The sequence below is a fragment of the Pecten maximus genome, chromosome 8, assembly GCF_902652985.1.
Source record: "Pecten maximus chromosome 8, xPecMax1.1, whole genome shotgun sequence".
Taxonomy (NCBI): Eukaryota; Metazoa; Mollusca; class Bivalvia; order Pectinida; family Pectinidae; genus Pecten; species Pecten maximus.
Genome location: NC_047022.1, coordinates 1,900,300 through 1,925,071, shown reverse-complemented (window position 1 = coordinate 1,925,071; position 24,772 = coordinate 1,900,300). Strand labels below are relative to the sequence as shown.

The following is a 24,772-nucleotide window of genomic DNA, read 5'->3' as shown; positions in this document are numbered from 1 at the left end:
ATCAACCACTACTGTATACCAGGGACGTATTATAGTAGTGATTACTTCTCACCATCAACCACTACTGTATACCAGGGACGTATTATAGTAGTGATTACCCCTCACCATCAACCACTACTGTATACCAGGGACGTATTATAGTAGTGATTACCCCTCACCATCAACCACTACTGTATACCAGGGACGTATTATAGTAGTGATTACTCCTCACCATCAACCACTACTGTATACCAGGGACGTATTATAGTAGTGATTACCCTCACCATCAACCACTACTGTATACCAGGGAGGTATTATAGTAGTGATTACCTCCTCACCATCAACCACTACTGTATACCAGGGACGTATTATAGTAGTGATTACTCCTCACCATCAACCACTACTGTATACCAGGGACGTATTATAGACCCGGTGATTACTCCCTCACCATCAACCATTACTGTATACCAGGGACGTATTATAGTAGTGATTACTCCTCACCATCAACCACTACTGTATACCAGGGACGTATTATAGTAGTGATTACCCCTCACCATCAACCACTACTGTATACCAGGGACGTATTATAGACCCGGTGATTACCCCTCACCATCAACCACTACTGTATACCAGGGAGGTATTATAGTAGTGATTACTCCTCACCATCAACCACTACTGTATACCAGGGACGTATTATAGTAGTGATTACCCCTCACCATCAACCATTACTGTATACCAGGGAGGTATTATAGTAGTGATTACTCCTCACCATCAACCACTACTGTATACCAGGGAGGTATTATAGTAGTGATTACCCCTCACCATCAACCACTACTGTACACCAGGGACGTATTATAGTAGTGAAGGGTCTGTTTACTCCAATCACTGGTTTATATTCTATTGTTTATAAAGCATTTGTAAATAAATATATTACAAAGGTCTCTGTGAATTTACACTGAAAACGTATTAATTAGCACAATGATCCCGGAATGATGTCTAATCCTTAGCACTTTCAGTAGAAATGTGTCGGTGAAGAAAATTTATTCTGAAGAGTCAACTCTCTGCACTTCCTTGTACAATCATTAACTAAAGGTATGGACTCAGTAACATGGCGATTTCTTAAGAGTCTGTGTGACGTCACTGCAACAAAGGTATGATTCTTTGACTATAGTTACGGCCGTGTGTCAGGGGTAGAGATGGCGGTTCTATCATTGCCCATTTCTTTCTGGCTGGGTCCTCCTCTATTGCACAAACACAGCAATATGGCACTTTGGGTAGAATTTTTTTATAGTCATTGATATTGCGGGCACCTTTTCCCACTAAAAGTCTAGTACACAGCTCCAACGTTCCAGCATGTCCAACGAATAACAGGTTCCCACCTACAACATACAAAATAACCAATCAAAGTATCACAAACACATCCAGCCAATCAGAACATCTCAAACACATCCAGCCAATCAGAATATCTCAAACACATCCAGCCAATCAGAGCATCTCAAACACATCCAACCAATCAGAACATCTCAAATACATCCAACCAATCAGAACTTCTCAAACACATCCAGCCAATCAGAACATTTCAAATACATCCAGCCAATCAGAACATCTCAAACATATCCAACCAATCAGAACATCTCAAACACATCCAGCCAATCAGAACATTTCAAAAACATCCAGTGAAAATTTAAGCTTTGTAAGCTTGATAACGGTTTTCTATATTTCACAGGCAAAAATGCAATAAACAGCTCTACTGAGCTAAAGGGGGATTTCTCCTAGTGTAATAAATCGTGTGATTTCATTTGGGATTATCTCAGGCTGTGTAAGTGGGTGTTTCAATGAGGTGAATACAAAGGTTCACTCTGATTGGTCAAAAATGAAAAACTTATATTTTCACTGCAAAACATATATTTTCACTGCGCATCACTGCTGTGAAACTATAAGCTTTGTTAGCTTGATAATGGTTTTCTATATTTCACTGGTAAAAATGCAATAAACAGCTCTACTGAACTAAGGGGAGATTTCTCCTAGTGTAATAAATCATGTGATTTCATTTGAGATAACAAACCCATGCTTTGTAAGTTGCAATTGGGTGTTTCAATGAGGTGAATACAAAGGTTTGCTCTGATTGGTCAAAAATGAAAAACTTATATTTTCACTGCTCATCACTGCATTGAAAATGTAAGCTGCGTTAGCTGGATAATGGCTTTCTATATTTCACCAACTTCATCACTACAATGTATGTACACTATTTACAATTAAACCCACTGAACCCTAAATACCTTCCAATTCGTGGTTTTTGAGGATCTGTTTTGTGGTTTCTGTCGACCTGGCATATAACACCTCCACGGGTTCATCCTCCACAAGTCTTTCTCGTGGATACTGTGGAACATAGGTCGTATCCACTGGGTAGCCGTGTTGTAAGAGTTCGGAGGGTGCCATCCACCGTGGAACCCCAGCTTGATAGCCGGTCCACTCGTACAACCCCGGCTCGATTCTCAGCTTCCATGGTAAATTGTACACTACAAACAGATTAGCAAACCTTAGAACAAAGTCACCTACATTATCTACTGAAAATAAAGTCACCTACATAATCTACTGAACATAAAGTCACCTACATTATCTACAGAAAATAAAGTCACCTACATTATCTACTGAACATAAAGTCACCTACATTATCTACAGAAAATAAAGTCACCTACATTATCTACTGAAAATAAAGTCACCTACATTATCTACTGAAAATAAAGTGTACCTACATTATCTACTGAAAATAAAGTGTACCTACATTATCTACTGAAAATAAAGTCACCTACATTATCTACTGAAAATAAAGTGTACCTACATTATCTACTGAACATAAAGTCACCTACATTATCTACTGAAAATAAAGTCACCTACATTATCTACTGAAAATAAAGTCACCTACATTATCTACTGAAAATAAAATCACCTACATTATCTACTGAACATAAAGTCACCTACATTATCTACTGAACATAAAGTCGCCTACATTATCTACTGAAAATAAAGTCACCTACATTATCTACTGAAAATAAAGTCACCTACATTATATAATTATCTACTGAAAATAAAGTCACCTACATTATCTACTGAAAATAAAGTCACCTACATTATCTACTGAAAATAAAGTCACCTACAATATCTACTGAAAATAAAGTCACCTACATTATCTTGTGAAAATAAAGTTACCTACATTATCTACAGAAAATAAAGTCACCTACATTATATAATTATCTACTGAAAATAAAGTCACCTACATTATCTACTGAAAATAAAGTCACCTACATTATCTACTGAAAATAAAGTCACCTACAATATCTACTGAAAATAAAGTCGCCTACATTATCTACTGAAAATAAAGTCGCCTACATTATCTACAGAAAATAAAGTCGCCTACATTATCTACAGAAAATAAAGTCACCTACATTATCTACTGAAAATAAAGTCACCTACATTATCTACTGAAAATAAAGTCACCTACATTATCTACTGAAAATAAAGTCACCTACATTATCTACTGAAAATAAAGTCACCTACAATATCTACTGAAAATAAAGTCGCCTACATTATCTACTGAAAATAAAGTCGCCTACATTATCTACTGAAAATAAAGTCGCCTACATTATCTACTGAAAATAAAGTCACCTACATTATCTACTGAAAATAAAGTCACCTACATTATCTACTGAAAATAAAGTCACCTACAATATCTACAGAAAATAAAGTCACCTACATTATCTACTGAAAATAAAGTCACCTACATTATCTACTGAACATAAAGTCACCTACATTATCTACTGAACATAAAGTCGCCTACATTATCTACAGAAAATATAGTCACTTACATTATCTACTGAAAATAAAGTCACCTACATTATCTACAGAAAATAAAGTCACCAACATTATCTACTGAACATAAAGTCGCCTACATTATCTACTGAACATAAAGTCGCCTACATTATCTACTGAAAATAAAGTCACCTACATTATCTACTGAACATAAAGTCACCTACATTATCTACTGAAAATAAAGTCACCTACAATATCTACTGAAAATAAAGTCACCTACATTATCTTGTGAAAATAAAGTTACCTACATTATCTACAGAAAATAAAGTCACCTACATTATATAATTATCTACTGAAAATAAAGTCACCTACATTATCTACTGAAAATAAAGTCACCTACATTATCTACTGAAAATAAAGTCACCTACAATATCTACTGAAAATAAAGTCGCCTACATTATCTACTGAAAATAAAGTCGCCTACATTATCTACAGAAAATAAAGTCACCTACATTATCTACTGAAAATAAAGTCACCTACATTATCTACTGAACATAAAGTCACCTACATTATCTACTGAACATAAAGTCGCCTACATTATCTACAGAAAATATAGTCACTTACATTATCTACTGAAAATAAAGTCACCTACATTATCTACAGAAAATAAAGTCACCAACATTATCTACTGAAAATAAAGTCACCTACATTATCTACTGAAAATAAAGTCACCTACATTATCTACAGAAAATAAAGTCATTCTCAACAATTTCCTTCCCGAACAAAATGGTCCGGATTATGAGTTTTCTGGGCTGCTCTAATTTGACAACTCATATCATAGTTATGTCCCTTGATTGCATTATGATAAAAACCTTTTATATCTTATATCAAAATGTACATAATAAGAAGTCACCAATAAAATTCCTCCTTATTATCAGAAGCCATAACTATATGACTAATAGAAAAAGCTTAAGTTTAAAGATATGTGAACACAGGATTGAAATACGGATGGACGGACAAACAACCTGATTCCAGTTAACTCCACGGACGGACGGACAGACAATCTGATTCCAGTTAACTCCCCTAGCTTCGTTGCAGAGGTATTACAACATAAGCAATAATGTTTTTAACAAAAATTGGAATTAAAATACGTCCTGATGTTTCAAAGAGATTCATCTCCAGATCTCAAGACAAAAACTACTTAAGTCGATCAAATGACAAATCAAAATGCCACTCCATCAAATGACAAATCAAAATGCCACTCCGTCAAATGACAAATCAAAATGCCACTCCGTCAAATGACAAATCAAAATGCCACTCCGTCAAATGCAACTAAAATATCATGATTACAAAGCATACAAAGTGTCAGGGAGCTTGGTTTAGATTGAGAGAGATCGCCGGACTTTATGCCGGCCAGACGTCACCATACAATACAACTCCTGTCTCATTTTGATATGGCGGCCAGACGTCACCATACAATACAACACCTGTCTCATTTTGATATGGCGGCCAGACATCACCATACAATACAACACCTGTCTCATTTTGATATGGCGGCCAGACGTCACCATACAATACAACTCCTGTCTCATATTGATATGGCGGCCAGACGTCACCATACAATACAACTCCTGTCTCATACCAAACAATACAACTCCTGTCTCATATTGATATGACGGCCAGACATCACCATACAATACAACACCTGTCTCATATTGATATGACGGCCAGACGTCACCATACAATACAACTCCTGTGTCATATTGATATGGCGGCCAGACGTCACCATACAATACAACACCTGTCTCATTTTGATATGGCGGCCAGACGTCACCATACAATACAACACCTGTCTCATTTTGATATGGCGGCCAGACATCACCATACAATACAACACCTGTCTCATTTTGATATGCCGGCCAGACGTCACCATACAATACAACTCCTGTCTCATACCATACAATACAACTCCTGTCTCATACCATACAATACAACTCCTGTCTCATACCATACAATACAACACCTGTCTCATATTGATATGACGGCCAGACGTCACCATACAATACAACTCCTGTCTCATATTGATATGGCGGCCAGACGTCACCATACAATACAACACCTGTCTCATATTGATATGGCGGCCAGACGTCACCATACAATACAACACCTGTCTCATTTTGATATGGCGGCCAGACGTCACCATACAATACAACTCCTGTCTCATATTGATATGGCGGCCAGACGTCACCATACAATACAACACCTGTCTCATTTTGATATGGCGGCCAGACGTCACCATACAATACAACTCCTGTCTCATATTGATATGGCGGCCAGACGTCACCATACAATACAACACCTGTCTCATATTGATATGGCGGCCAGACGTCACCATACAATACAACTCCTGTCTCATATTGATATGGCGGCCAGACGTCACCATACAATACAACACCTGTCTCATTTTGATATGGCGGCCAGACATCACCATACAATACAACACCTGTCTCATATTGATATGGCGGCCAGACGTCACCATACAATACAACTCCTGTCTCATATTGATATGGCGGCCAGACGTCACCATACAATACAACACCTGTCTCATTTTGATATGGCGGCCAGACGTCACCATACAATACAACTCCTGTCTCATATTGATATGGCGGCCAGACGTCATCATACAATACAACTCCTGTCTCATATTGATATGGCGGCCAGACGTCACCATACAATACAACTCCTGTCTCATTTTGATATGGCGGCCAGACGTCACCATACAATACAACTCCTGTGTCATATTGATATGGCGGCCAGACGTCACCATACAATACAACTCCTGTCTCATACCATACAATACAACTCCTGTCTCATATTGATATGGCGGCCAGACGTCATCATACAATACAACTCCTGTCTCATATTGATATGGCGGCCAGACGTCACCATACAATACAACTCCTGTCTCATTTTGATATGGCGGCCAGACGTCACCATACAATACAACTCCTGTGTCATATTGATATGGCGGCCAGACGTCACCATACAATACAACACCTGTCTCATTTTGATATGGCGGCCAGACGTCACCATACAATACAACACCTGTCTCATTTTGATATGGCGGCCAGACGTCACCATACAATACAACACCTGTCTCATTTTGATATGGCGGCCAGACGTCACCATACAATACAACTCCTGTCTCATTTTGATAACTGCCTAAAAAGCTTCTCCAGAACAGGTAGTTAAATTTCAGGACGGGTCAGTATTAACAAAAGTAAAATAATGAAGACCTCTTTCTTGACATTTTCATCCAGATCACATGTTTTCCAGACTTATTAGATATCGTCAAGATTATCGCTGGACCACTGTGCTGAGAAGAGAGCATCATGCTTACCTTTGAAAATCTCTGTCGCTGTTTGAACACATCTTAAAGAAGGGGAACAGTATATACAGAACACTGTGGATCCACTCTCTAGAAGATTCTCCCCTGAAATATACATCACTTTAAAGTTAGCAGAGCCTTATAATGGCTAACACTCTCAGAATCTCTCTATAGGAGATTCTCCCCTGAAATATACATCACTAGTGACTCTAGTCTATTTAGTTCATTAGAAATCTGTAAATATTGTGACTCTAGTCTGTTTAGTTTATTAGAAGTCTGTAAATATTGTGACTCTAGTCTGTTTAGTTCATTAGAAATCTGTAAATATTGTGACTCTAGTCTGTTTAGTTTATTAGAAGTCTGTAAATATTGTGACTCTAGTCTGTTTAGTTTATTGGAAGTCTGTAAATATTGTGACTCTAGTCTGTTTAGTTTATTGGAAGTCTGTAAATATTGTGACTCTAGTCTGTTTAGTTTATTAGAAGTCTGTAAATATTGTGACTCTAGTCTGTTTAGTTTATTGGAAGTCTGTAAATATTGTGACTCTAGTCTGTTTAGTTTATTAGAAGTCTGTAAATATTGTGACTCTAGTCCGTTTAGTTCATTAGAGGTCTGTAAATATTGTGACTCTAGTCTGTTTAGTTTATTGGAAGTCTGTAAATATTGTGACTCTAGTCTGTTTAGTTTATTAGAAGTCTGTAAATATTGTGACTCTAGTCTGTTTAGTTCATTAGAAATCTGTAAATATTGTGACTCTAGTCTGTTTAGTTTATTGGAAGTCTGTAAATATTGTGACTCTAGTCTGTTTAGTTTATTGGAAGTCTGTAAATATTGTGACTCTAGTCTGTTTAGTTTATTACAAGTCTGTAAATATTGTGACTCTAGTCTGTTTAGTTCATTGGAAATCTGTAAATATTGTGACTCTAGTCTGTTTAGTTTATTGGAAGTCTGTAAATATTGTGACTCTAGTCTGTTTAGTTCATTAGAAATCTGTAAATATTGTGACTCTAGTCTGTTTAGTTTATTGGAAGTCTGTAAATATTGTGACTCTAGTCTGTTTAGTTCATTAGAGGTCTGTAAATATTGTGACTCTAGTCTGTTTAGTTTATTAGAAGTCTGTAAATATTGTGACTCTAGTCTGTTTAGTTCATTAGAAATCTGTAAATATTGTGACTCTAGTCTGTTTAGTTCATTAGAAATCTGTAAATATTGTGACTCTAGTCTGTTTAGTTTATTGGAAGTCTGTAAATATTGTGACTCTAGTCTGTTTAGTTTATTAGAAGTCTGTAAATATTGTGACTCTAGTCTGTTTAGTTTATTAGAAGTCTGTAAATATTGTGACTCTAGTCTGTTTAGTTCATCAGAAATCTGTAAATATTGTGACTCTAGTCTGTTTAGTTTATCAGAAATCTGTAAATATTGTGACTCTAGTCTGTTTAGTTTATTGGAAGTCTGTAAATATTGTGACTCTAGTCTGTTTAGTTTATTAGAAATCTGTAAATATTGTGACTCTAGTCTGTTTAATTCATCAGAGGTCTAAATATTGTGACTCTAGTCTGTTTAGTTTATTGGAAGTCTGTAAATATTGTGACTCTAGTCTGTTTAGTTTATTAGAAATCTGTAAATATTGTGACTCTAGTCTGTTTAATTCATCAGAGGTCTAAATATTGTGACTCTAGTCTGTTTAGTTTATTAGAAATCTGTAAATATTGTGACTCTAGTCTGTTTAATTCATCAGAGGTCTAAATATTGTGACTCTAGTCTGTTTAGTTTATTGGAAGTCTGTAAATATTGTGACTCTAGTCTGTTTAGTTTATTAGAAATCTGTAAATATTGTGACTCTAGTCTGTTTAATTCATCAGAGGTCTAAATATTGTGACTCTAGTCTGTTTAATTCATCAGAGGTCTAAATATTGTGACTAGGCCTATAAGTCATCAGGAAATGATTAATGCTGGAGGGACACAGATGCTGACTTACTTAACAAACTGATGTATGGGGACATTTTTACCTGTATTATTGATCTGTTTAATTGAATATAAATATGTATGGTATGCATTTTTCTACTGCTACTTGTATTTTATACCTCTTTGATCTACCTGTATTTTTTATTTTCCTATAGTTCTACCTGTTTGCTATACCTGTATTTTACCTGTTTTAATTACTTGTATATTTACCTGTTTTATTTTCCTTTATTTCTACCTGCTTTATTTACCTGTATGTTTACTTGTTTTATTTACCTGTATATTTACCTGTTTGATCTACCTATATTTTACCTGTTTTATTTACCTATATATTTACATGTGTCTTTACCAGTTATTTACCTGTATTTTCACCTCTTTGATCTACCTGTATTTTTACCTGTTTTATTTACCTATATATTTACATGTCTTTACCTTTTATTTACCTGTATTTTCACCTGTTTTATCTACCTGTATCTTACCTGTGAGTTTAGCCTGATGTAGACCTATCACTGTTAATGGAGGGTCTTTGATAAACTCCAGGTGTGTCTTCCTCTTTGGTAGTTCCCTTTGTAAATTCAAATTGCTCCTTTTGTAGTTACCTGGAATAATGTCAATTACATAAAAATGTATGATAGTGAAACCGATATCATCAAGTGTTAGGTTGATGGCATAGAAGTAACCACATTAAGTTGTCAAGAGACCCCTAGGGCCTGTAGCGATCTTGGCCCATTACCCCGGTCTGTTACTGGCCTGATATCATGACCCTTGGTCTCATGGTTATTGAAGATTCTGACACATTTCATAATTTACATACAGCACCTTGAGATGATTCCATACATGACACCTTCAGATGATTCCATACATGACAAGTATTTGAAGAGCTCTGGGTCTGACAGAGCTAAATGTTCTAATATCATAAGAGGATATGGCATGATAGTTAGTTATGGAAGATTCCATTTATCATCAATGGTAATGACTATTGAGGATGAATGGAACAAAGGAATCTTAGGCGAACAATTGGTGTTAGGATCGTGGTGTTAGGATCGTGGTGTTAGGATTGTGGTGTTAGGATCATGGTGTTAGGATTGTGGTGTTAGGATCATGGTGTTAGGATTGTGGTGTTAAGATCGTGGTGTTAGGATCATGGTGTTAGGATCATGGTGTTTGGACCATGGTGTTAGGATTGTGGTGTTAAGATCGTGGTGTTAGGATCATGGTGTTAGGATCATGGTGTTTGGACCATGGTGTTAGGATTGTGGTGTTAGGATCATGGTGTTAGGATCGTGGTATTAGGATCGTGATGTTAGGATCGTGGTGTAAGGATCATGGTGTTAGGATCGTGGTGTTGATCGTAGTGTAAGGATCGTGGTGTTAGGATCGAAGTGTTAGGATCATGGTGTTAGGATCGTGGTGTTAGGATCGTGGTGTTAGGATTGTGGTATTAGGATCGTGGTGTAAGGATCGTGGTGTAAGGATCGTGGTGTTAAGATCGTGGTGTTAGGATCATGGTGTTAAGATCGTGGTGTTAGGATCATGGTGTTAGGATCATGGTGTTAGGATTGTGGTGTTAGGATTGTGGTGTTAGGATTGTGGTGTTAGGATCGTAGTGTTAGGATGGTTATATTAGGATGGTTATATTAAGATCGTGGTGTTAGGATCATGGTGTTAGGATCGTGGTGTTAGGATTGTGGTGTTAGGATTGTGGTGTTAGGATTGTGGTGTTCGGATTGTGGTGTTAGGATCGTGGTGTTCGGATTGTGGTGTTAGGATCGTGGTGTTCGGATCGTTGTATTAGGATCGTGGTGTTAGGGTCGTGGTGTTAGGATCATAGCGTTAGGATCGTGGTTGTTAGGATTGTGGTGTTAGGATCATGGTGTTAGGATTGTGGTGTTAGGATCATGGTGTTAGGATCGTTGTATTAGGATCGTGGTGTTAGGATCATGGTGTTTGGATCATGGTGTTACGATTGTGGTGTTAGGATCATGGTGTTAGGATCGTGGTATTAGGGATCATGGTGTTAGGATCGTGGTGTAAGGATCGTGGTATTAGGATCGTGGTGTTAGGATCGTAGTGTTAGGATGGTTGTGTTAGAATCGTGGTGTTAGGATCGTGGTGTAAGGATCGTGGTGTTAGGATCGTAGTGTTAGGATGGTTATATTAGGATGGTTATATTAGGATCGTGGTTTTAGGATCGTGGTGTTTGGATCGTGGTGTTAGGATGGTTGTATTAGGGTCGTAGTGTTAGGATGGTTGTGTTAGGATCATGGTGTTTGGATTGTGGTGTTAGGATCATGGTGTTAGGATCGTGGTATTAGGATCGTGGTGTTAGGATTGTTATATTAGGATCATGGTGTTAGGATGGTTGTGTTAGGATCATGGTGTTTGGATCGTGGTGTTAGGATCGTGGTGTTAGGATCATGGTGTTAGGATCATGGTGTTAGGATCGTGGTGTTAGGATCATGGTGTAAGGATCGTGGTGTTAGGATCGTGGTGTTAGGATCATGGTGTTAGGATCGTGGTGTTAGGATCATGGTGTTTGGATCATGGTGTTAGGATTGTGGTGTAAGAATCGTGGTGTTAGGATCATGGTGTTAGGATCGTGGTGTTAGGATCATGGTGTTAGGATCATGGTGTTTGGATCATGGTGTTAGGGTCGTGGTGTAAGGATCGTGGTATTAGGATCGTGGTGTTAGGATCGTGGTATTAGGATCGTGGTGTTAGGATCGTGGTGTTAGGATCGTAGTGTTAGGATCGTGGTGTAAGGATCGTGGTGTTAGGATCGTAGTGTTAGGATGGTTATATTAGGATCGTGGTGTTAGGATCGTGGTGTTAGGATCGTGGTGTTTGGATCGTGGTGTTAGGATGGTTGTATTAGGGTCGTGGTATTAGGATCATGGTGTTAGGATCGTAGTGTTAGGATCATGGTGTTAGGATCGTGGTGTTCGGATCGTTGTGTTAGGATCGTGGTATTAGGATCGTGGTGTTAGGATCGTAGTGTTAGGATTGTGGTGTTAGGATGGTTGTGTTAGGATCGTGGTGTTAGGATCGTGGTATTAGGATTGTGGTGTTAGGATGGTTGTGTTAGGATCGTGGTGTTAGGATCGTGGTGTTAGGATCGTGGTGTTAGGATCGTGGTTTTAGGATCATGGTGTAAGGATTGTGGTGTTAGGATCGTGGTGTTAGGATCGTGGTGTTAGGATATTTGGGTTAGGATCGTGGTGTTAGGATGGTTGTGTTAGGATTGTGGTGTTTTGATGGTTTGACATGCACTACCTACCGTCATCATTAAAACACATGTCAAACCATTCCTTTCCCAAAGCAAAATCCACTCGCTCGCCATGTCTCACAACAAACAGCTTGCGTGGCTCAGACAGAGGAGGCTTCTTCTTTACCTGGCCATCAAAATTAAAACACAAAAAATAAGTATGTGACATTGATAATCTATATATTTTAATCATTGTATAATTTAACAATAACGGATAGCATAATTGATAGCTTTTAATAGATTTTAATCGTAATTAGTGTCTCATAAGCCAATAATGGCTGGATGTCAATATGTATTTTATTGTTCTTATGTACATTTTTTAATCAAGTATTGTATTGACATGTGACACTCAAATAAAATAAAACTTGAACTTGAACTTGAACTTGATTAAAATTAAAACACAAAATTTTATCTGGCCATCAAAACTTTACCTGGCCATCAACATTAAAACACAAAATTTTACCTGGCCATCAAAATTAAAATACAAAACCTTACCTTGCCATCAAAATTAAAACACAAATCTTTACCAGGCCATTAAAATTAAAACACAAAATTTTACCTGGCCATCAAGATTAAAACACAAAATTTTACCTGGCCATCAAAACTTTACCTGGCCATCAAAATTAAAACAAAATTTTACCTGGCCATCAACTTTAAAACACAAAACTTTACCTGGCCATCAACTTTAAAACACAAAATTATACCTAGCCATCAAAATTAAAACACAAATCTTACCTGGCCATCAAAATTAAAACGCAAAATTTTACCTGGCCATTATATATATCCTCTGTAAAGCTGTTTTCATTGTCATTCTAAACTTTGTATACATTGTGTATTGTTTATGGTAAACAACAATTCTACTGACAGTCCTGTAAGGTAGCATACATCCTTAAGGACATTGCTCCCTTGAGATATCACCGTCTGATATAACCACCACCCTCACATACAGAAAACTGAAACTTTAAAAAGAATTCCCTCACTACATAATGCCCTCAATAAATCCCCCCCCGGTCATATTCTGCCATTCATTAAGTGCTTTAAAATACAAAATTCTTAATCACTGCTGATTTGAAATATTTATATCATTAATGTGGTTGTTGACAGGCGCTCTAATGATCTATTTGTAGACACTTATAGTTGCTATTTCAATACCATCGTCACCCTCGGCAAAATCGTCGAGGACAAAAAGTGGTGATGTTATACTGAGAAACCTACCTGTGCGTATCCTTTACTGTCGTGCCATAGATTGTCGTAAGTATCGTCCTCCAGGCCAAACCCGTTACTGTGAGTGATGTTGGGCATGGCTCCCTGGGTGACATGGGATGGTGAAGGGTCAATAGGCGTGGCCCCCACAGGGATGAGAGGTGGGGGCAGCTGTGGTGTCTCTCTCGGGAGAATCTCCACTTTAGCTTCCATCGGTAGGGATCTGTATTAAAAACTCTTAATCAACACATACATACAATGTGTATGAAGTTCAAAGCACTAGTTGGTCCTCTAGTCACAAATGAAATTTTCTATTCAACTGACGTTTGAAATATCTACAATGAAAATAACACTAGACAACACTATAAAGACAGACACCCATAATCTTTTCAGATCCCGTCAATGAGACAGATCATCACACCAGACGTTCAGATCCCCTCAATGAGACAGATCATCACACCAGACGTTCAGATCCCCTCAATGAGACAGATCATCACACCAGACGTTCAGATCTCCTCAATGAGACAGATCATCACACCAGACATTCAGATCCCGTCAATGAGACAGATCATCACACCAGACGTTCAGATCACCTCAATGAGACAGATCATCACACCAGACGTTCAGATCTCCTCAATGAGACAGATCATCACACCAGACGTTCAGATCTCCTCAATGAGACAGATCATCACACCAGACGTTCAGATCACCTCAATGAGACAGATCATCACACCAGACGTTCAGATCTCCTCAATGAGACAGATCATCAGGCCAGACGTTCAGATCCCCTCAATGAGACAGATCATCACACCAGACGTTCAGATCCCCTCAATGAGACAGATCATCACACCAGACGTTCAGATCTCCTCAATGAGACGGATCATCAAACCAGACGTTCAGATCTCCTCAATGAGACAGATCATCTGGCCAGACGTTCAGATCTCCTCAATGAGACAGATCATCTGGCCAGACGTTCAGATCTCCTCAATGAGACAGATCATCAGGCCAGACGTTCAGATCTCCTCAATGAGACAGATCATCAGGCCAGACGTTCAGATCTCCTCAATGACACAGATCATCAGGCCAGACATTCAGATCTCCTCAATGAGACAGATCATCACACCAGACGTTCAGATCTCCTCAATGAGACAGATCATCACACCAGACGTTCAGATCTCCTCAATGAGACAGACCATCACACCAGACGTTCAGATCTCCTCAATGAGAAGTATACACCTGTATTACAAACACATTTGTCACATGTCCCTTATGTGTACACACCTGTATAACATACAAACACATGTGTCACCTGTATAACATACAAACACATGTGTCACCTGTATTACATACAAATACATGTGTCACCTGTCGCTTATGTGTACACACCTGTATTACATGCAAACACATGTGTCACCTGTATTACATACAAATACATGTCTCACCTGTATTACATACAAACACATGTGTCACCTGTATTACATACAAATACATGTCTCACCTGTATTACATACAAACACATGTGTCACCTGTCGCTTATGTGTACACACCTGTATTACATACAAATACATGTCTCACCTGTATTACATACAAATACATGTCTCACCTGTATTACATACAAATACATGTCTCACCTGTATTACATACAAACACATGTGTCACCTGTATTACATACAAATACATGTCTCACCTGTATTACATACAAACACATATGTCACCCGTCCCTTATGTGTACACACCTGTGAAGTGTCCAGGTACGTGTGTCGGCAGTCCTTTGTGTGTAGGTTCCAGGAAAATATCCGGAGTTTCCTGTGAGCCACGATATACCACTGTACCATCCATCCTTACTATCCTGGATCTCCGAGGGTTCCACGTACACGAAGTCTCCATCAATCAACTCCAACTCATCCCCTAGCTGTGGGGTGTAGGCTTTCAACACCTTTCGTACCTTAGGACATACAGGTATTTTTGTTTAATGGGATGTGATAGTCTAACCTTACAGGGACCCTTATTTCAAATATCGGTACCCTAGTAAAGTCATAAAGTGATGTATTAATGCCTTTCTACATTTGCACCAAAAACTTAAAGGTTTTGGCAGCAAAAGAAGTCGAAGTCCAAAATATGTCAAACAGCAGGTTCCACCCCCAACCCCCCAAAAATATCTTTTAGTTTTAGATTAATATTAGAAAGACCAACACCAAGGCTGATGTCGATACAAAATGTACCAACACTGGGCCACAATACCTCGCCCCCTTCTTTGAAGAGAAAATTTAAAGCTAAAAAAAACATACCGTAGCCTAATATCAAAAGTGGAATGTACCGTCAACTTAAAGAAACAAATACTGGGGCCGCGGTGGCCGAGTGGTTAAGTTGTCCCGACACTTTAACACTAGCCCTCCACCTCTGGGTTGCGAGTTCGAAACCTACGTGGGGCAGGTGCCAGGTACTGACCGTAGGCCGGTGGTTTTTCTCCGGGTACTTCAGGTTTCCTCCACCTCCAAAACCTGGCACATCCTTAAATGACCCTGGTTGTTAATAAGACGTTAAACAAAAACAAACCAAACCAAATCAAAATCAACAGAATAAGTTACCTCACACTGAGCCCTGCTGATATCCCGGGAATAGAGTCTGAACTCCCAGCGTACATTCGTATCCAGATTGATATCCCTGGCCATGGCAAGAAGTTTGTCGTGCTGCTCGGTCTGATACTGGTAGGCCAGAGTCATGTGTAGCTGTTTCTTATGTGGCTCAAACTTAATACCTGTAAAACAGTGTGACTCGGACTTAATACCTGTGAAACAGTGTGACTCAAACTTAATACCTGTAAAATGGTGTCACTCTAACTTAATACCTGTAAAACAGTGTGACTCAAACTTAATACCTGTAAAACAGTATGACTCGGACTTAATACCTGTGAAACAGTGAGGCTCAAACTTTATACCTGTAAAACAGTGAGGCTCAAACTTAATACCTGTAAAACAGTGTGACTCTGACTTAATACCTGTAAAACGGTGTGACTCAAACTTAATACCTGTAAAACAGTGTGACTCAAACTTAATACCTGTAAAACGGTGTGACTCAAACTTAATACCTGTAAAACAGTGTGACTCAAACTTAATACCTGTAAAACAGTGTGACTCAAACTTAATACCTGTAAAACAGTGAGGCTCAAACTTAATACCTGTAAAACAGTGTGACTCGGACTTAATACCTGTAAAACAGTGTGACTCAAACTTAATACCTGTAAAACAGTGTGACTCAAACTTAATACCTGTAAAACGGTGTGACTCAAACTTAATACCTGTAAAACAGTGTGACTCAAACTTAATACCTGTAAAACAGTGTCACTCTGACTTAATACCTGTAAAACAATGTGACTCAAACTTAATACCTGTAAAACAATGTGACTCAAACTTATTACCTATAAAACAGTGAGACTCAAACTTAATACCTGTAAAACAGTGAGGCTCAAACTTTATACCTGTAAAACAGTGAGGCTCAACCTTAATACCTGTAAAACAGTGTAAGTGTGACTAAATACCTGTAAAACAGTGTGACTCAAACTTAATACCTGTAAAACAGTGTGACTCAAACTTAATACCTGTAAAACAGTGTGACTCAAACTTATTACCTGTAAAACGGTGTGACTCAAACTTAATACCTGTAAAACAGTGTGACTCAAACTTAATACCTGTAAAACAATGTGACTCAGACTTATTACCTGTAAAACAGTGTGACTCAAACTTAATACCTGTAAAACAGTGTGACTCGGACTTAATACCTGTAAAACAGTGTGACTCAAACTTAATACCTGTAAAACAGTGTGACTCAAACTTAATACCTGTAAAACGGTGTGACTCAAACTTAATACCTGTAAAACAGTGTGACTCAAACTTAATACCTGTAAAACAGTGTCACTCTGACTTAATACCTGTAAAACAATGTGACTCAAACTTAATACCTGTAAAACAATGTGACTCTGACTTAATACCTGTAAAACGGTGTGACTCAGACTTATTACCTGTAAAACAGTGTGACTCAAACTTAATACCTGTAAAACAGTGTGACTCTGACTTAATACCTGTAAAACAGTGTGACTCAAACTTAATACCTGTAAAACAGTGTGACTCAAACTTATTACCTGTAAAACAGTGTGACTCAAACTTAATACCTGTAAAACAGTGTGACTCAAACTTAATACCTGTAAAACAGTGTGACTCAAACTTAATACCTGTAAAACAGTGTGACTCAAACTTATTACCTGTAAAACAGTGTGACTCTGACTTAATACCTGTAAAACAGTGTGACTCTGACTTAATACCTGTAAAACAGTGTGACTCTGACTTAATACCTGTAAAACAGTGTGACTCTGACTTAATACCTGTAAAACAGTGTGACTCAAACTTAATACCTGTAAAACAGTGTGACTCAAACTTAATACCTGTAAAACAGTGTGACTCAAACTTAATACCTGTAAAACAGTGCGACTCAAACTTAATACCTGTAAAACAGTGTGACTCAAACTTAATACCTGTAAAACAGTGCGACTCAAACTTAATACCTGTAAAACAGTGAGGCTCAAACTTAATACCTGTAAAACAGTGTGACTCAAACTTAATACCTGTGAAACAGTGTGACTCAAACTTAATACCTGTAAAATAGTGTGACTCAAACTTAATACCTGTAAAACGGTGTGACTCAAACTTAATACCTGTAAAACAGTGTGACTCAAACTTAATACCTGTAAAACAATGTGACTCAAACTTATTACCTGTAAAACAGTGCGACTCAAACTTAATACCTGTAAAACAGTGTGACTCAAACTTAATACCTGTAAAACAGTGTGACTCAAACTTAATACCTGTAAAACAGTGTGACTCAAACTTAATACCTGTAAAACAGTGAGACTCAAACTTATTACCTGTAAAACAGTGAGGCTCAAACTTAATACCTGTAAAACAGTGTGACTCAAACTTAATACCTGTAAAACAGTGTGACTCAAACTTATTACCTGTAAAACAGTGAGGCTCAAACTTAATACCTGTAAAACAGTGTGACTCAAACTTAATACCTGTAAAACAGTGTGACTCAAACTTAATACCTGTAAAACAATGTGACTCAAACTTATTACCTGTAAAACAGTGAGACTCAAACTTAATACCTGTAAAACAGTGAGGCTCAAACTTAATACCTGTAAAACAGTGTGACTCAAACTTAATACCTGTAAAACAGTGTGACTCAAACTTATTACCTGTAAAACAGTGTGACTCAAACTTAATACCTGTAAAACAGTGTGACTCAAACTTATTACCTGTAAAACAGTGTGACTCTGACTTAATACCTGTAAAATAGTGTGACTCAAACTTAATACCTGTAAAACAGTGTGACTCAAACTTATTACCTGTAAAACAGTGTGACTCAAACTTAATACCTGTAAAACAGTGTGACTCAAACTTAATACCTGTAAAACAGTGTGACTCAAACTTAATACCTGTAAAACAGTGAGGCTTAAACTCAATACCTGTAAAACGGTGTGACTCAAACTTAATACCTGTAAAACAGTGTGACTCAAACTTAATACCTGTAAAACAGTGAGGCTTAAACTCAATACCTGTAAAACGATGTGACTCAAACTTTATACCTGTAACCTGTAAAACAGTGTGACACTGACTAAATACCAGTAAAACGGTGTAAGTGTGACTAAAACTTAACTTTTTCACCCCTACTAACCATATTGGACTTCAAATGATGAATGAATGGCAGAGTTCACTTAAGTGTCTTAGGGTTGAAAGGGTTAATACCTGTAAAACAGTGTAAGTGTGACTCTACCTAATACCTGCAAAATCTTACCTGTTCTGTTCAGTTCCTCCCCAACTTGATTTGTGATATCTGACAGAAACTTATAGAAATCTTCCTGTACGAACAGTCCAATGAAATTTATTTGGCTAAAAAAGTCCAGTTTCATTTTTCCGGGTGTTTGCCGTAGCTTGGTCGCCATTTTCAGAACAGCACACGTCACATCATGAACTTTAGAATCCTCTACCTACACGAAATACACATCATTATATACAGTCAGCATATAACGCTACTATCAATCTGAATATCACTATAGCTGGACATTGTGGAATGTAAGGATGGAGGGTCACTGGAATAGCTAGACACAATGAACAGGGAGGTTGAATGGTGACTGGAATAGCTAGACACAATGGACAGGGAGGATAGAAGGTGACTGGAATAGCCTGACACAATAGTCAGGGAGGAGGAATGGTGATTTGAATAGACAGACACCATGGTCAGGGAGGAGGGAAGGTGACTGGAATTGCTAGACACCAAGGACAGGGAGGATGAATAGTGACTGGAATAGCTGGACAACAGGGACGAGGGAAGGTGACTGGAATAGCTAGACACAATGGACAGGGTGGATGAATGGTGAGTGGAATAGCAAGACACCAAGGACAGGGAGGAGGAATGGTGATTGGAATAGCTAGACACCAAGGACAGGGAGGAGGGAAGGTGACTGGAATAGCTAGACCCTATTGACAGGGAGGATAGAAGGTGACTGGAATAGCTGGACAACAAGGACAGAGAGGAGGGAATGGGCTGTAGTAATGAATCATTGGCTAGTGATAAAAAAATTGGCAATTTATCGAAAAAATTACTAAATCCAATTTAAAGTGTACCCTGAACGAAAAACGATAATCAAATATGTTATTCTTTGTAACCACCAAAGAAGAATGTCGCAAACCGGATCAAAATCGGTTGGCCGAGTGCCGAGATATCGCACATCGAAGTACGCGATTTGCACCTGTCGGTCGACTGCTAATCAGCGTATTGGTCAGTCACGCTGATTTGGAACTCTTCAGTCTATGACGTCACAGGTTGAACGGAGTGACTGTTATGGTGCCCAGTAGCATAGAGGACAGTGTGAACAGTAGCAGCACAAACATGTCTGAATACGATCTGGACATGAGATTTGAGGTTGTTGAATTTGGCAAATATTACCGACAAGAAGTCGGAATCCAACAATATAAGTTTGAGTTTAAAAAAATAATAAATAAATAGTGAAATTGACTCTGAAAATGACCGCTTGGTTAACACAGACTGATGTAATAATCGGCCAATCACCAATAAATGTATATTAGTTATGTGTTTACCATTTCTTACTCATTACCAAAGAAAGGAACACAGCATCAACATTTTTAAATAAAATAATGTGCCATTTCATTCGCAAATTAATATTCAAATAAACATACCAACAATACAACAGTTCTGGATACTCTGGTTTGTGAGAAAAGACGAACACACGTACAGTAAATTCATGTGTTATATTCTATACAAAACCCCCTTCTAGTCATGAAGGACACTTAATTTAGAAAGTAATATATTATAAATCATCATGATCTACAATAGACTAAATCTTTCTCTCGTATGAATACCAGTGTTGAAGTCTACAAACTTCTACATATACATATTTTATCCCTTATTTTACATGCCATGGTCTCAGGGATTAAGGACGATTAAATGCTTGAGAAAGATATAATTGATATACGATCGTTGTCAGTTAAATTATATAAAAGTGATTCGCAACAATTATAATATAACTGATACTTTCTGTACAGGTATAAAGCATAAGTACTTATTAAAACCATCATTTTAGCTCCATTTTTTACGATAAAAAAACATACAATTTATTTCATTGTGACTAATCATAATTAATACTAAAACTTATAAACTAGCAATAATTTTCGTGTATGATTTTGTTTTAAAATTTTATATATTTTTTTGCTATTATTTTTTTAATTGTGTCATTATTATGAAGTGATCCAGATCCTTGTGGGTTTGCTTTTCATTCGTGTCGCAAGTCATATCTTCACTTAAAAAGGGACTTTTAACAGATGTATAAACATGTTCGGAGAGTTACGAATTCTCAAGTTTGAATGGGTTAGTATACCGCTGAACAATTACCGGGTGTGAAATTACGGTCCACAAGCTCGTCACACCTGTCACTGCACCACAGGTGTCTGTGATTTCTGGTGTTCTTAATCGGCACACGCCGATAATTGCTTGTGAGTTCACGCGTTTTGTTTCTGAGTACTTCAAAAAAGTTCCGAAGCCATGCTTTTACAGGTTGTACATAAATTGAGCTTGAATTTTATCAGGAATTGTGTGTATACTATAGGGAATACATTTTCAAGTTGTTGAAATCAAACACATTATTTTTGGAATTCAGTGATTTTTGTTTTCCTCATAAACGAAAAAATTCGTATCTCAAAGGTTTGTCTATAGAATAATTAACCAAAGTTACCTCATTCATATATATACACTGTATACGCATGATGTTGAAAATTTACTTTATGAATCATATCTGGGAGTTACTGATCTTTCGTGGACACGTTTTATCAATTGCGGACAATTATCCAAAAATCAAAAATAACGGTATCATTGCTGTTTTGGCTAATAAAAAATTCAAAATGGTTAGCATTTATTTCACATCTTGTATGAATTGCATTTAAACTTGTATTACTAGAAGTATTATAACCGAAATCAATACTGGTACATTTTTATGTAACATACCGGTCATGCCCTCATAATAAAGGCTATATGATGTAAGTCGTTATAAACGGCCCGTTATTCAAATGTCATACATGTTACAACGACCCGTTCAAATTTTTTTTCTAAAATATACATGTTATATACGACCTGTTATAATAGAAAATAAATAAGATGTTACATGTTGTATATGGCTCGTTATGAGAGAAAATTAGTGAGATGCTACATGTTATATATGGCCCGTTTAAAAAGAAAATGATATGTCCCTGGTTTCGGTAGCATTTGTTATTAACTTATTCACAAATATAACTCAGAGAGTTTATTCAGCACTTTCATTATTGTTGTCTTATTCGTATTAATTACAGGCACTTGTTCACGTTGTTTTCTATATATTTCCTATATGGCGGCTCCAATCGTGTTCAACCTGTGACGTCACAGGTCAGAGGTCACCAAAACGAGGTATTCGGCTTTGGGCTTCAGGTGTGTTTTCGAGAAAAATCGTAATTACTCGGTAATGGGTCGGCCTATTTTGATGCGATTTTCTGCATTCTTGTTTATTAATCAATACCAATAACATATTAAAATATAATTTTTCGTTCAGGGTACACTTTAACTTATTGATGCCTTTATTGAAAACCGATAGATTTTAAAAATGACACAACAGGCCGTTTCTGATCTCAAAAAGGAATATGTTTCTAACAACTGTAAACTTTGGTCATCTTCAAAAACTAATGATTAATGAAGTGAAATTGTGATTAATTAATTAATTTAATTAATGTATTAATTACTGCAAGGTTCTCCTGCTGACTTACTGTGAAGAAGGGACATAGTGTTATATGAGGAAAGTATGCGTGGGATCCATTCCAACCACAGCTGTTGAGAGACTTCTCTGCGAATTCTACCACCTCTTTCTGCAGCGCCCCCTGGGGGCACAGATAGAGAATGTACTCCCGAGCGTTGTTCTGGTCGAGATGAGGGTCATTCACGTGTGACAAGAGCCTGTTACACAAAACAGAATTATGTATCTAGAAGAAATCTTCAGTTTGAAACAAATCAAAAAAAGAAATAATAAATACTATAGACAATATATAGACAGAAGTCTGAAGTCGTGAGAATTCAGAAGATGTGTCACAACATTTGAATCCCCATCTTAATTAAATAAAATCCAATGTCTGTTGTTTTAAATCTACAACAAAAGGATCAGTGCTTAGAACAGCTTATATAGATGAAAATTTATATACAAATATTGTTATAAAGGGAAGCAATATGAACATGATCAAGCCATTTTCAAAAATTTTTAGATTTTTTTATCAAGTTTGTCTCACAATATGTATACGACTATAGCTTATTCTAAACAGTTCTCCAGTTAAACACGATATTATAAGAAACTTATTACCAGTCGGAGGCAAGTTGTACTCCGCTGTCTCCTGTCGCCGCAATTGCCTTCTCTCTACAACGAAGAATTTTCAAAATGTTACTTTCATAAATTATTAATGTTTCCCCATTACAGGACAGGGCATTCCGTACACACTTGAAGGTAGGTGTTTTTTTTGGACTTCCTGATTTGAGATTTTACTCTCTGACTAGAAAGTCTCCCAATATCCCTGTCGGCAGATTTAAAATGTACAATTTTTTTTATTTTTTTTTAAAGGGATAGTTCTGTGTTTTTGACTTGTACATAGGCCTATAGCCTAAACATGTCTAGACTCTGGCTCTCAGGTGACAAAGCTGTGTGTCTTCTCTCTCATCTCACGGAGCGGGTCACTCCCCGTCAGAGTGGCTAGAGGGGTCATGTGTTTATTTGTTTAGTTTGACGGTGACTCGTTAATATGACAATGTAAATGGTTAGTTCTACAGTTTAAAGTTATCTTTTACGTCGTTTTATTATCCCGGCAGTGAAAAAGGTATTAACTAGAGCTATAAATAGAATACATTTGGATGAAGATCGTGACTCAGTGAGTCATGTCAACATAATATCTTACCATGAAATGTTGACATCCGTCATGTCAGAATTATCGAGATGTAATTCTTTCATTCATACGAAGATCAAGACCTTACGTTTTAGAAAACTTACGCTCGTTGTTTAGTAAATCCCATTTGTAACAAAATGTCCCGATCTGACTTGGATTTCTGGCGTTTGATAGATTCATCTCTCCGATGTCTCGTCGGCAGCACAGCAGAAGCCATCTTACTTCCTTAATTGGAGGGGAGATAACTCTGTCAATATTGATATGAGTTGGAAAGCCCGGTTAGCTTGAAACAGCTTCCGTTAAAAAAAACGTGGAATTGTGCTTTAATGAAAGTGGAGTAAAATTTATAACAGAATGCGTAAGAGGTTGTTTGACAAACCTATAACTACATGTAATCCTAGCTGATATAACACAAAATATAACTAACTTTTACCAATCTGTTGAGTCAGCGTTGTAAAATATCGCACACTGTGTAACTGAGATGAGGTTTATATCTTTTATTTGTCTAATGGAAGATGGGGGTTTATTGATGTTACAGTCCCCTGTGGTAGGTTTGTATCATGGGTTTTTTTGTTGGTGTTACAGTCCCCTGTGGAAGTATTATAATAGAATAATAGAGGATGTGATGTAGTGTTACAGTCCCCTGTG

General features: G+C 37.4%; 1 protein-coding gene across 1 annotated transcript; it reads right to left on the bottom strand.

Annotated features, from left to right (window-relative positions):
- Window positions 1-575: 575 nt before the first annotated feature.
- Window positions 576-24,378, bottom strand: LOC117332726 (protein UBASH3A homolog). Its single transcript, XM_033891745.1, has 12 exons — window positions 24,229-24,378; window positions 23,551-23,604; window positions 22,967-23,153; window positions 19,455-19,647; window positions 16,196-16,365; window positions 15,344-15,552; window positions 13,620-13,830; window positions 12,417-12,531; window positions 9,619-9,738; window positions 7,190-7,282; window positions 2,259-2,498; window positions 576-1,358 (listed from the first exon to the last, which is right to left on the bottom strand). The coding sequence occupies exons 1-12, from the start codon at window positions 24,339-24,341 to the stop codon at window positions 1,117-1,119; spliced, it is 1,947 nt and encodes a 648-aa protein (XP_033747636.1). The 5' UTR covers window positions 24,342-24,378; the 3' UTR covers window positions 576-1,116.
- Between the last annotated feature and the right edge of the window lie 394 nt (window positions 24,379-24,772).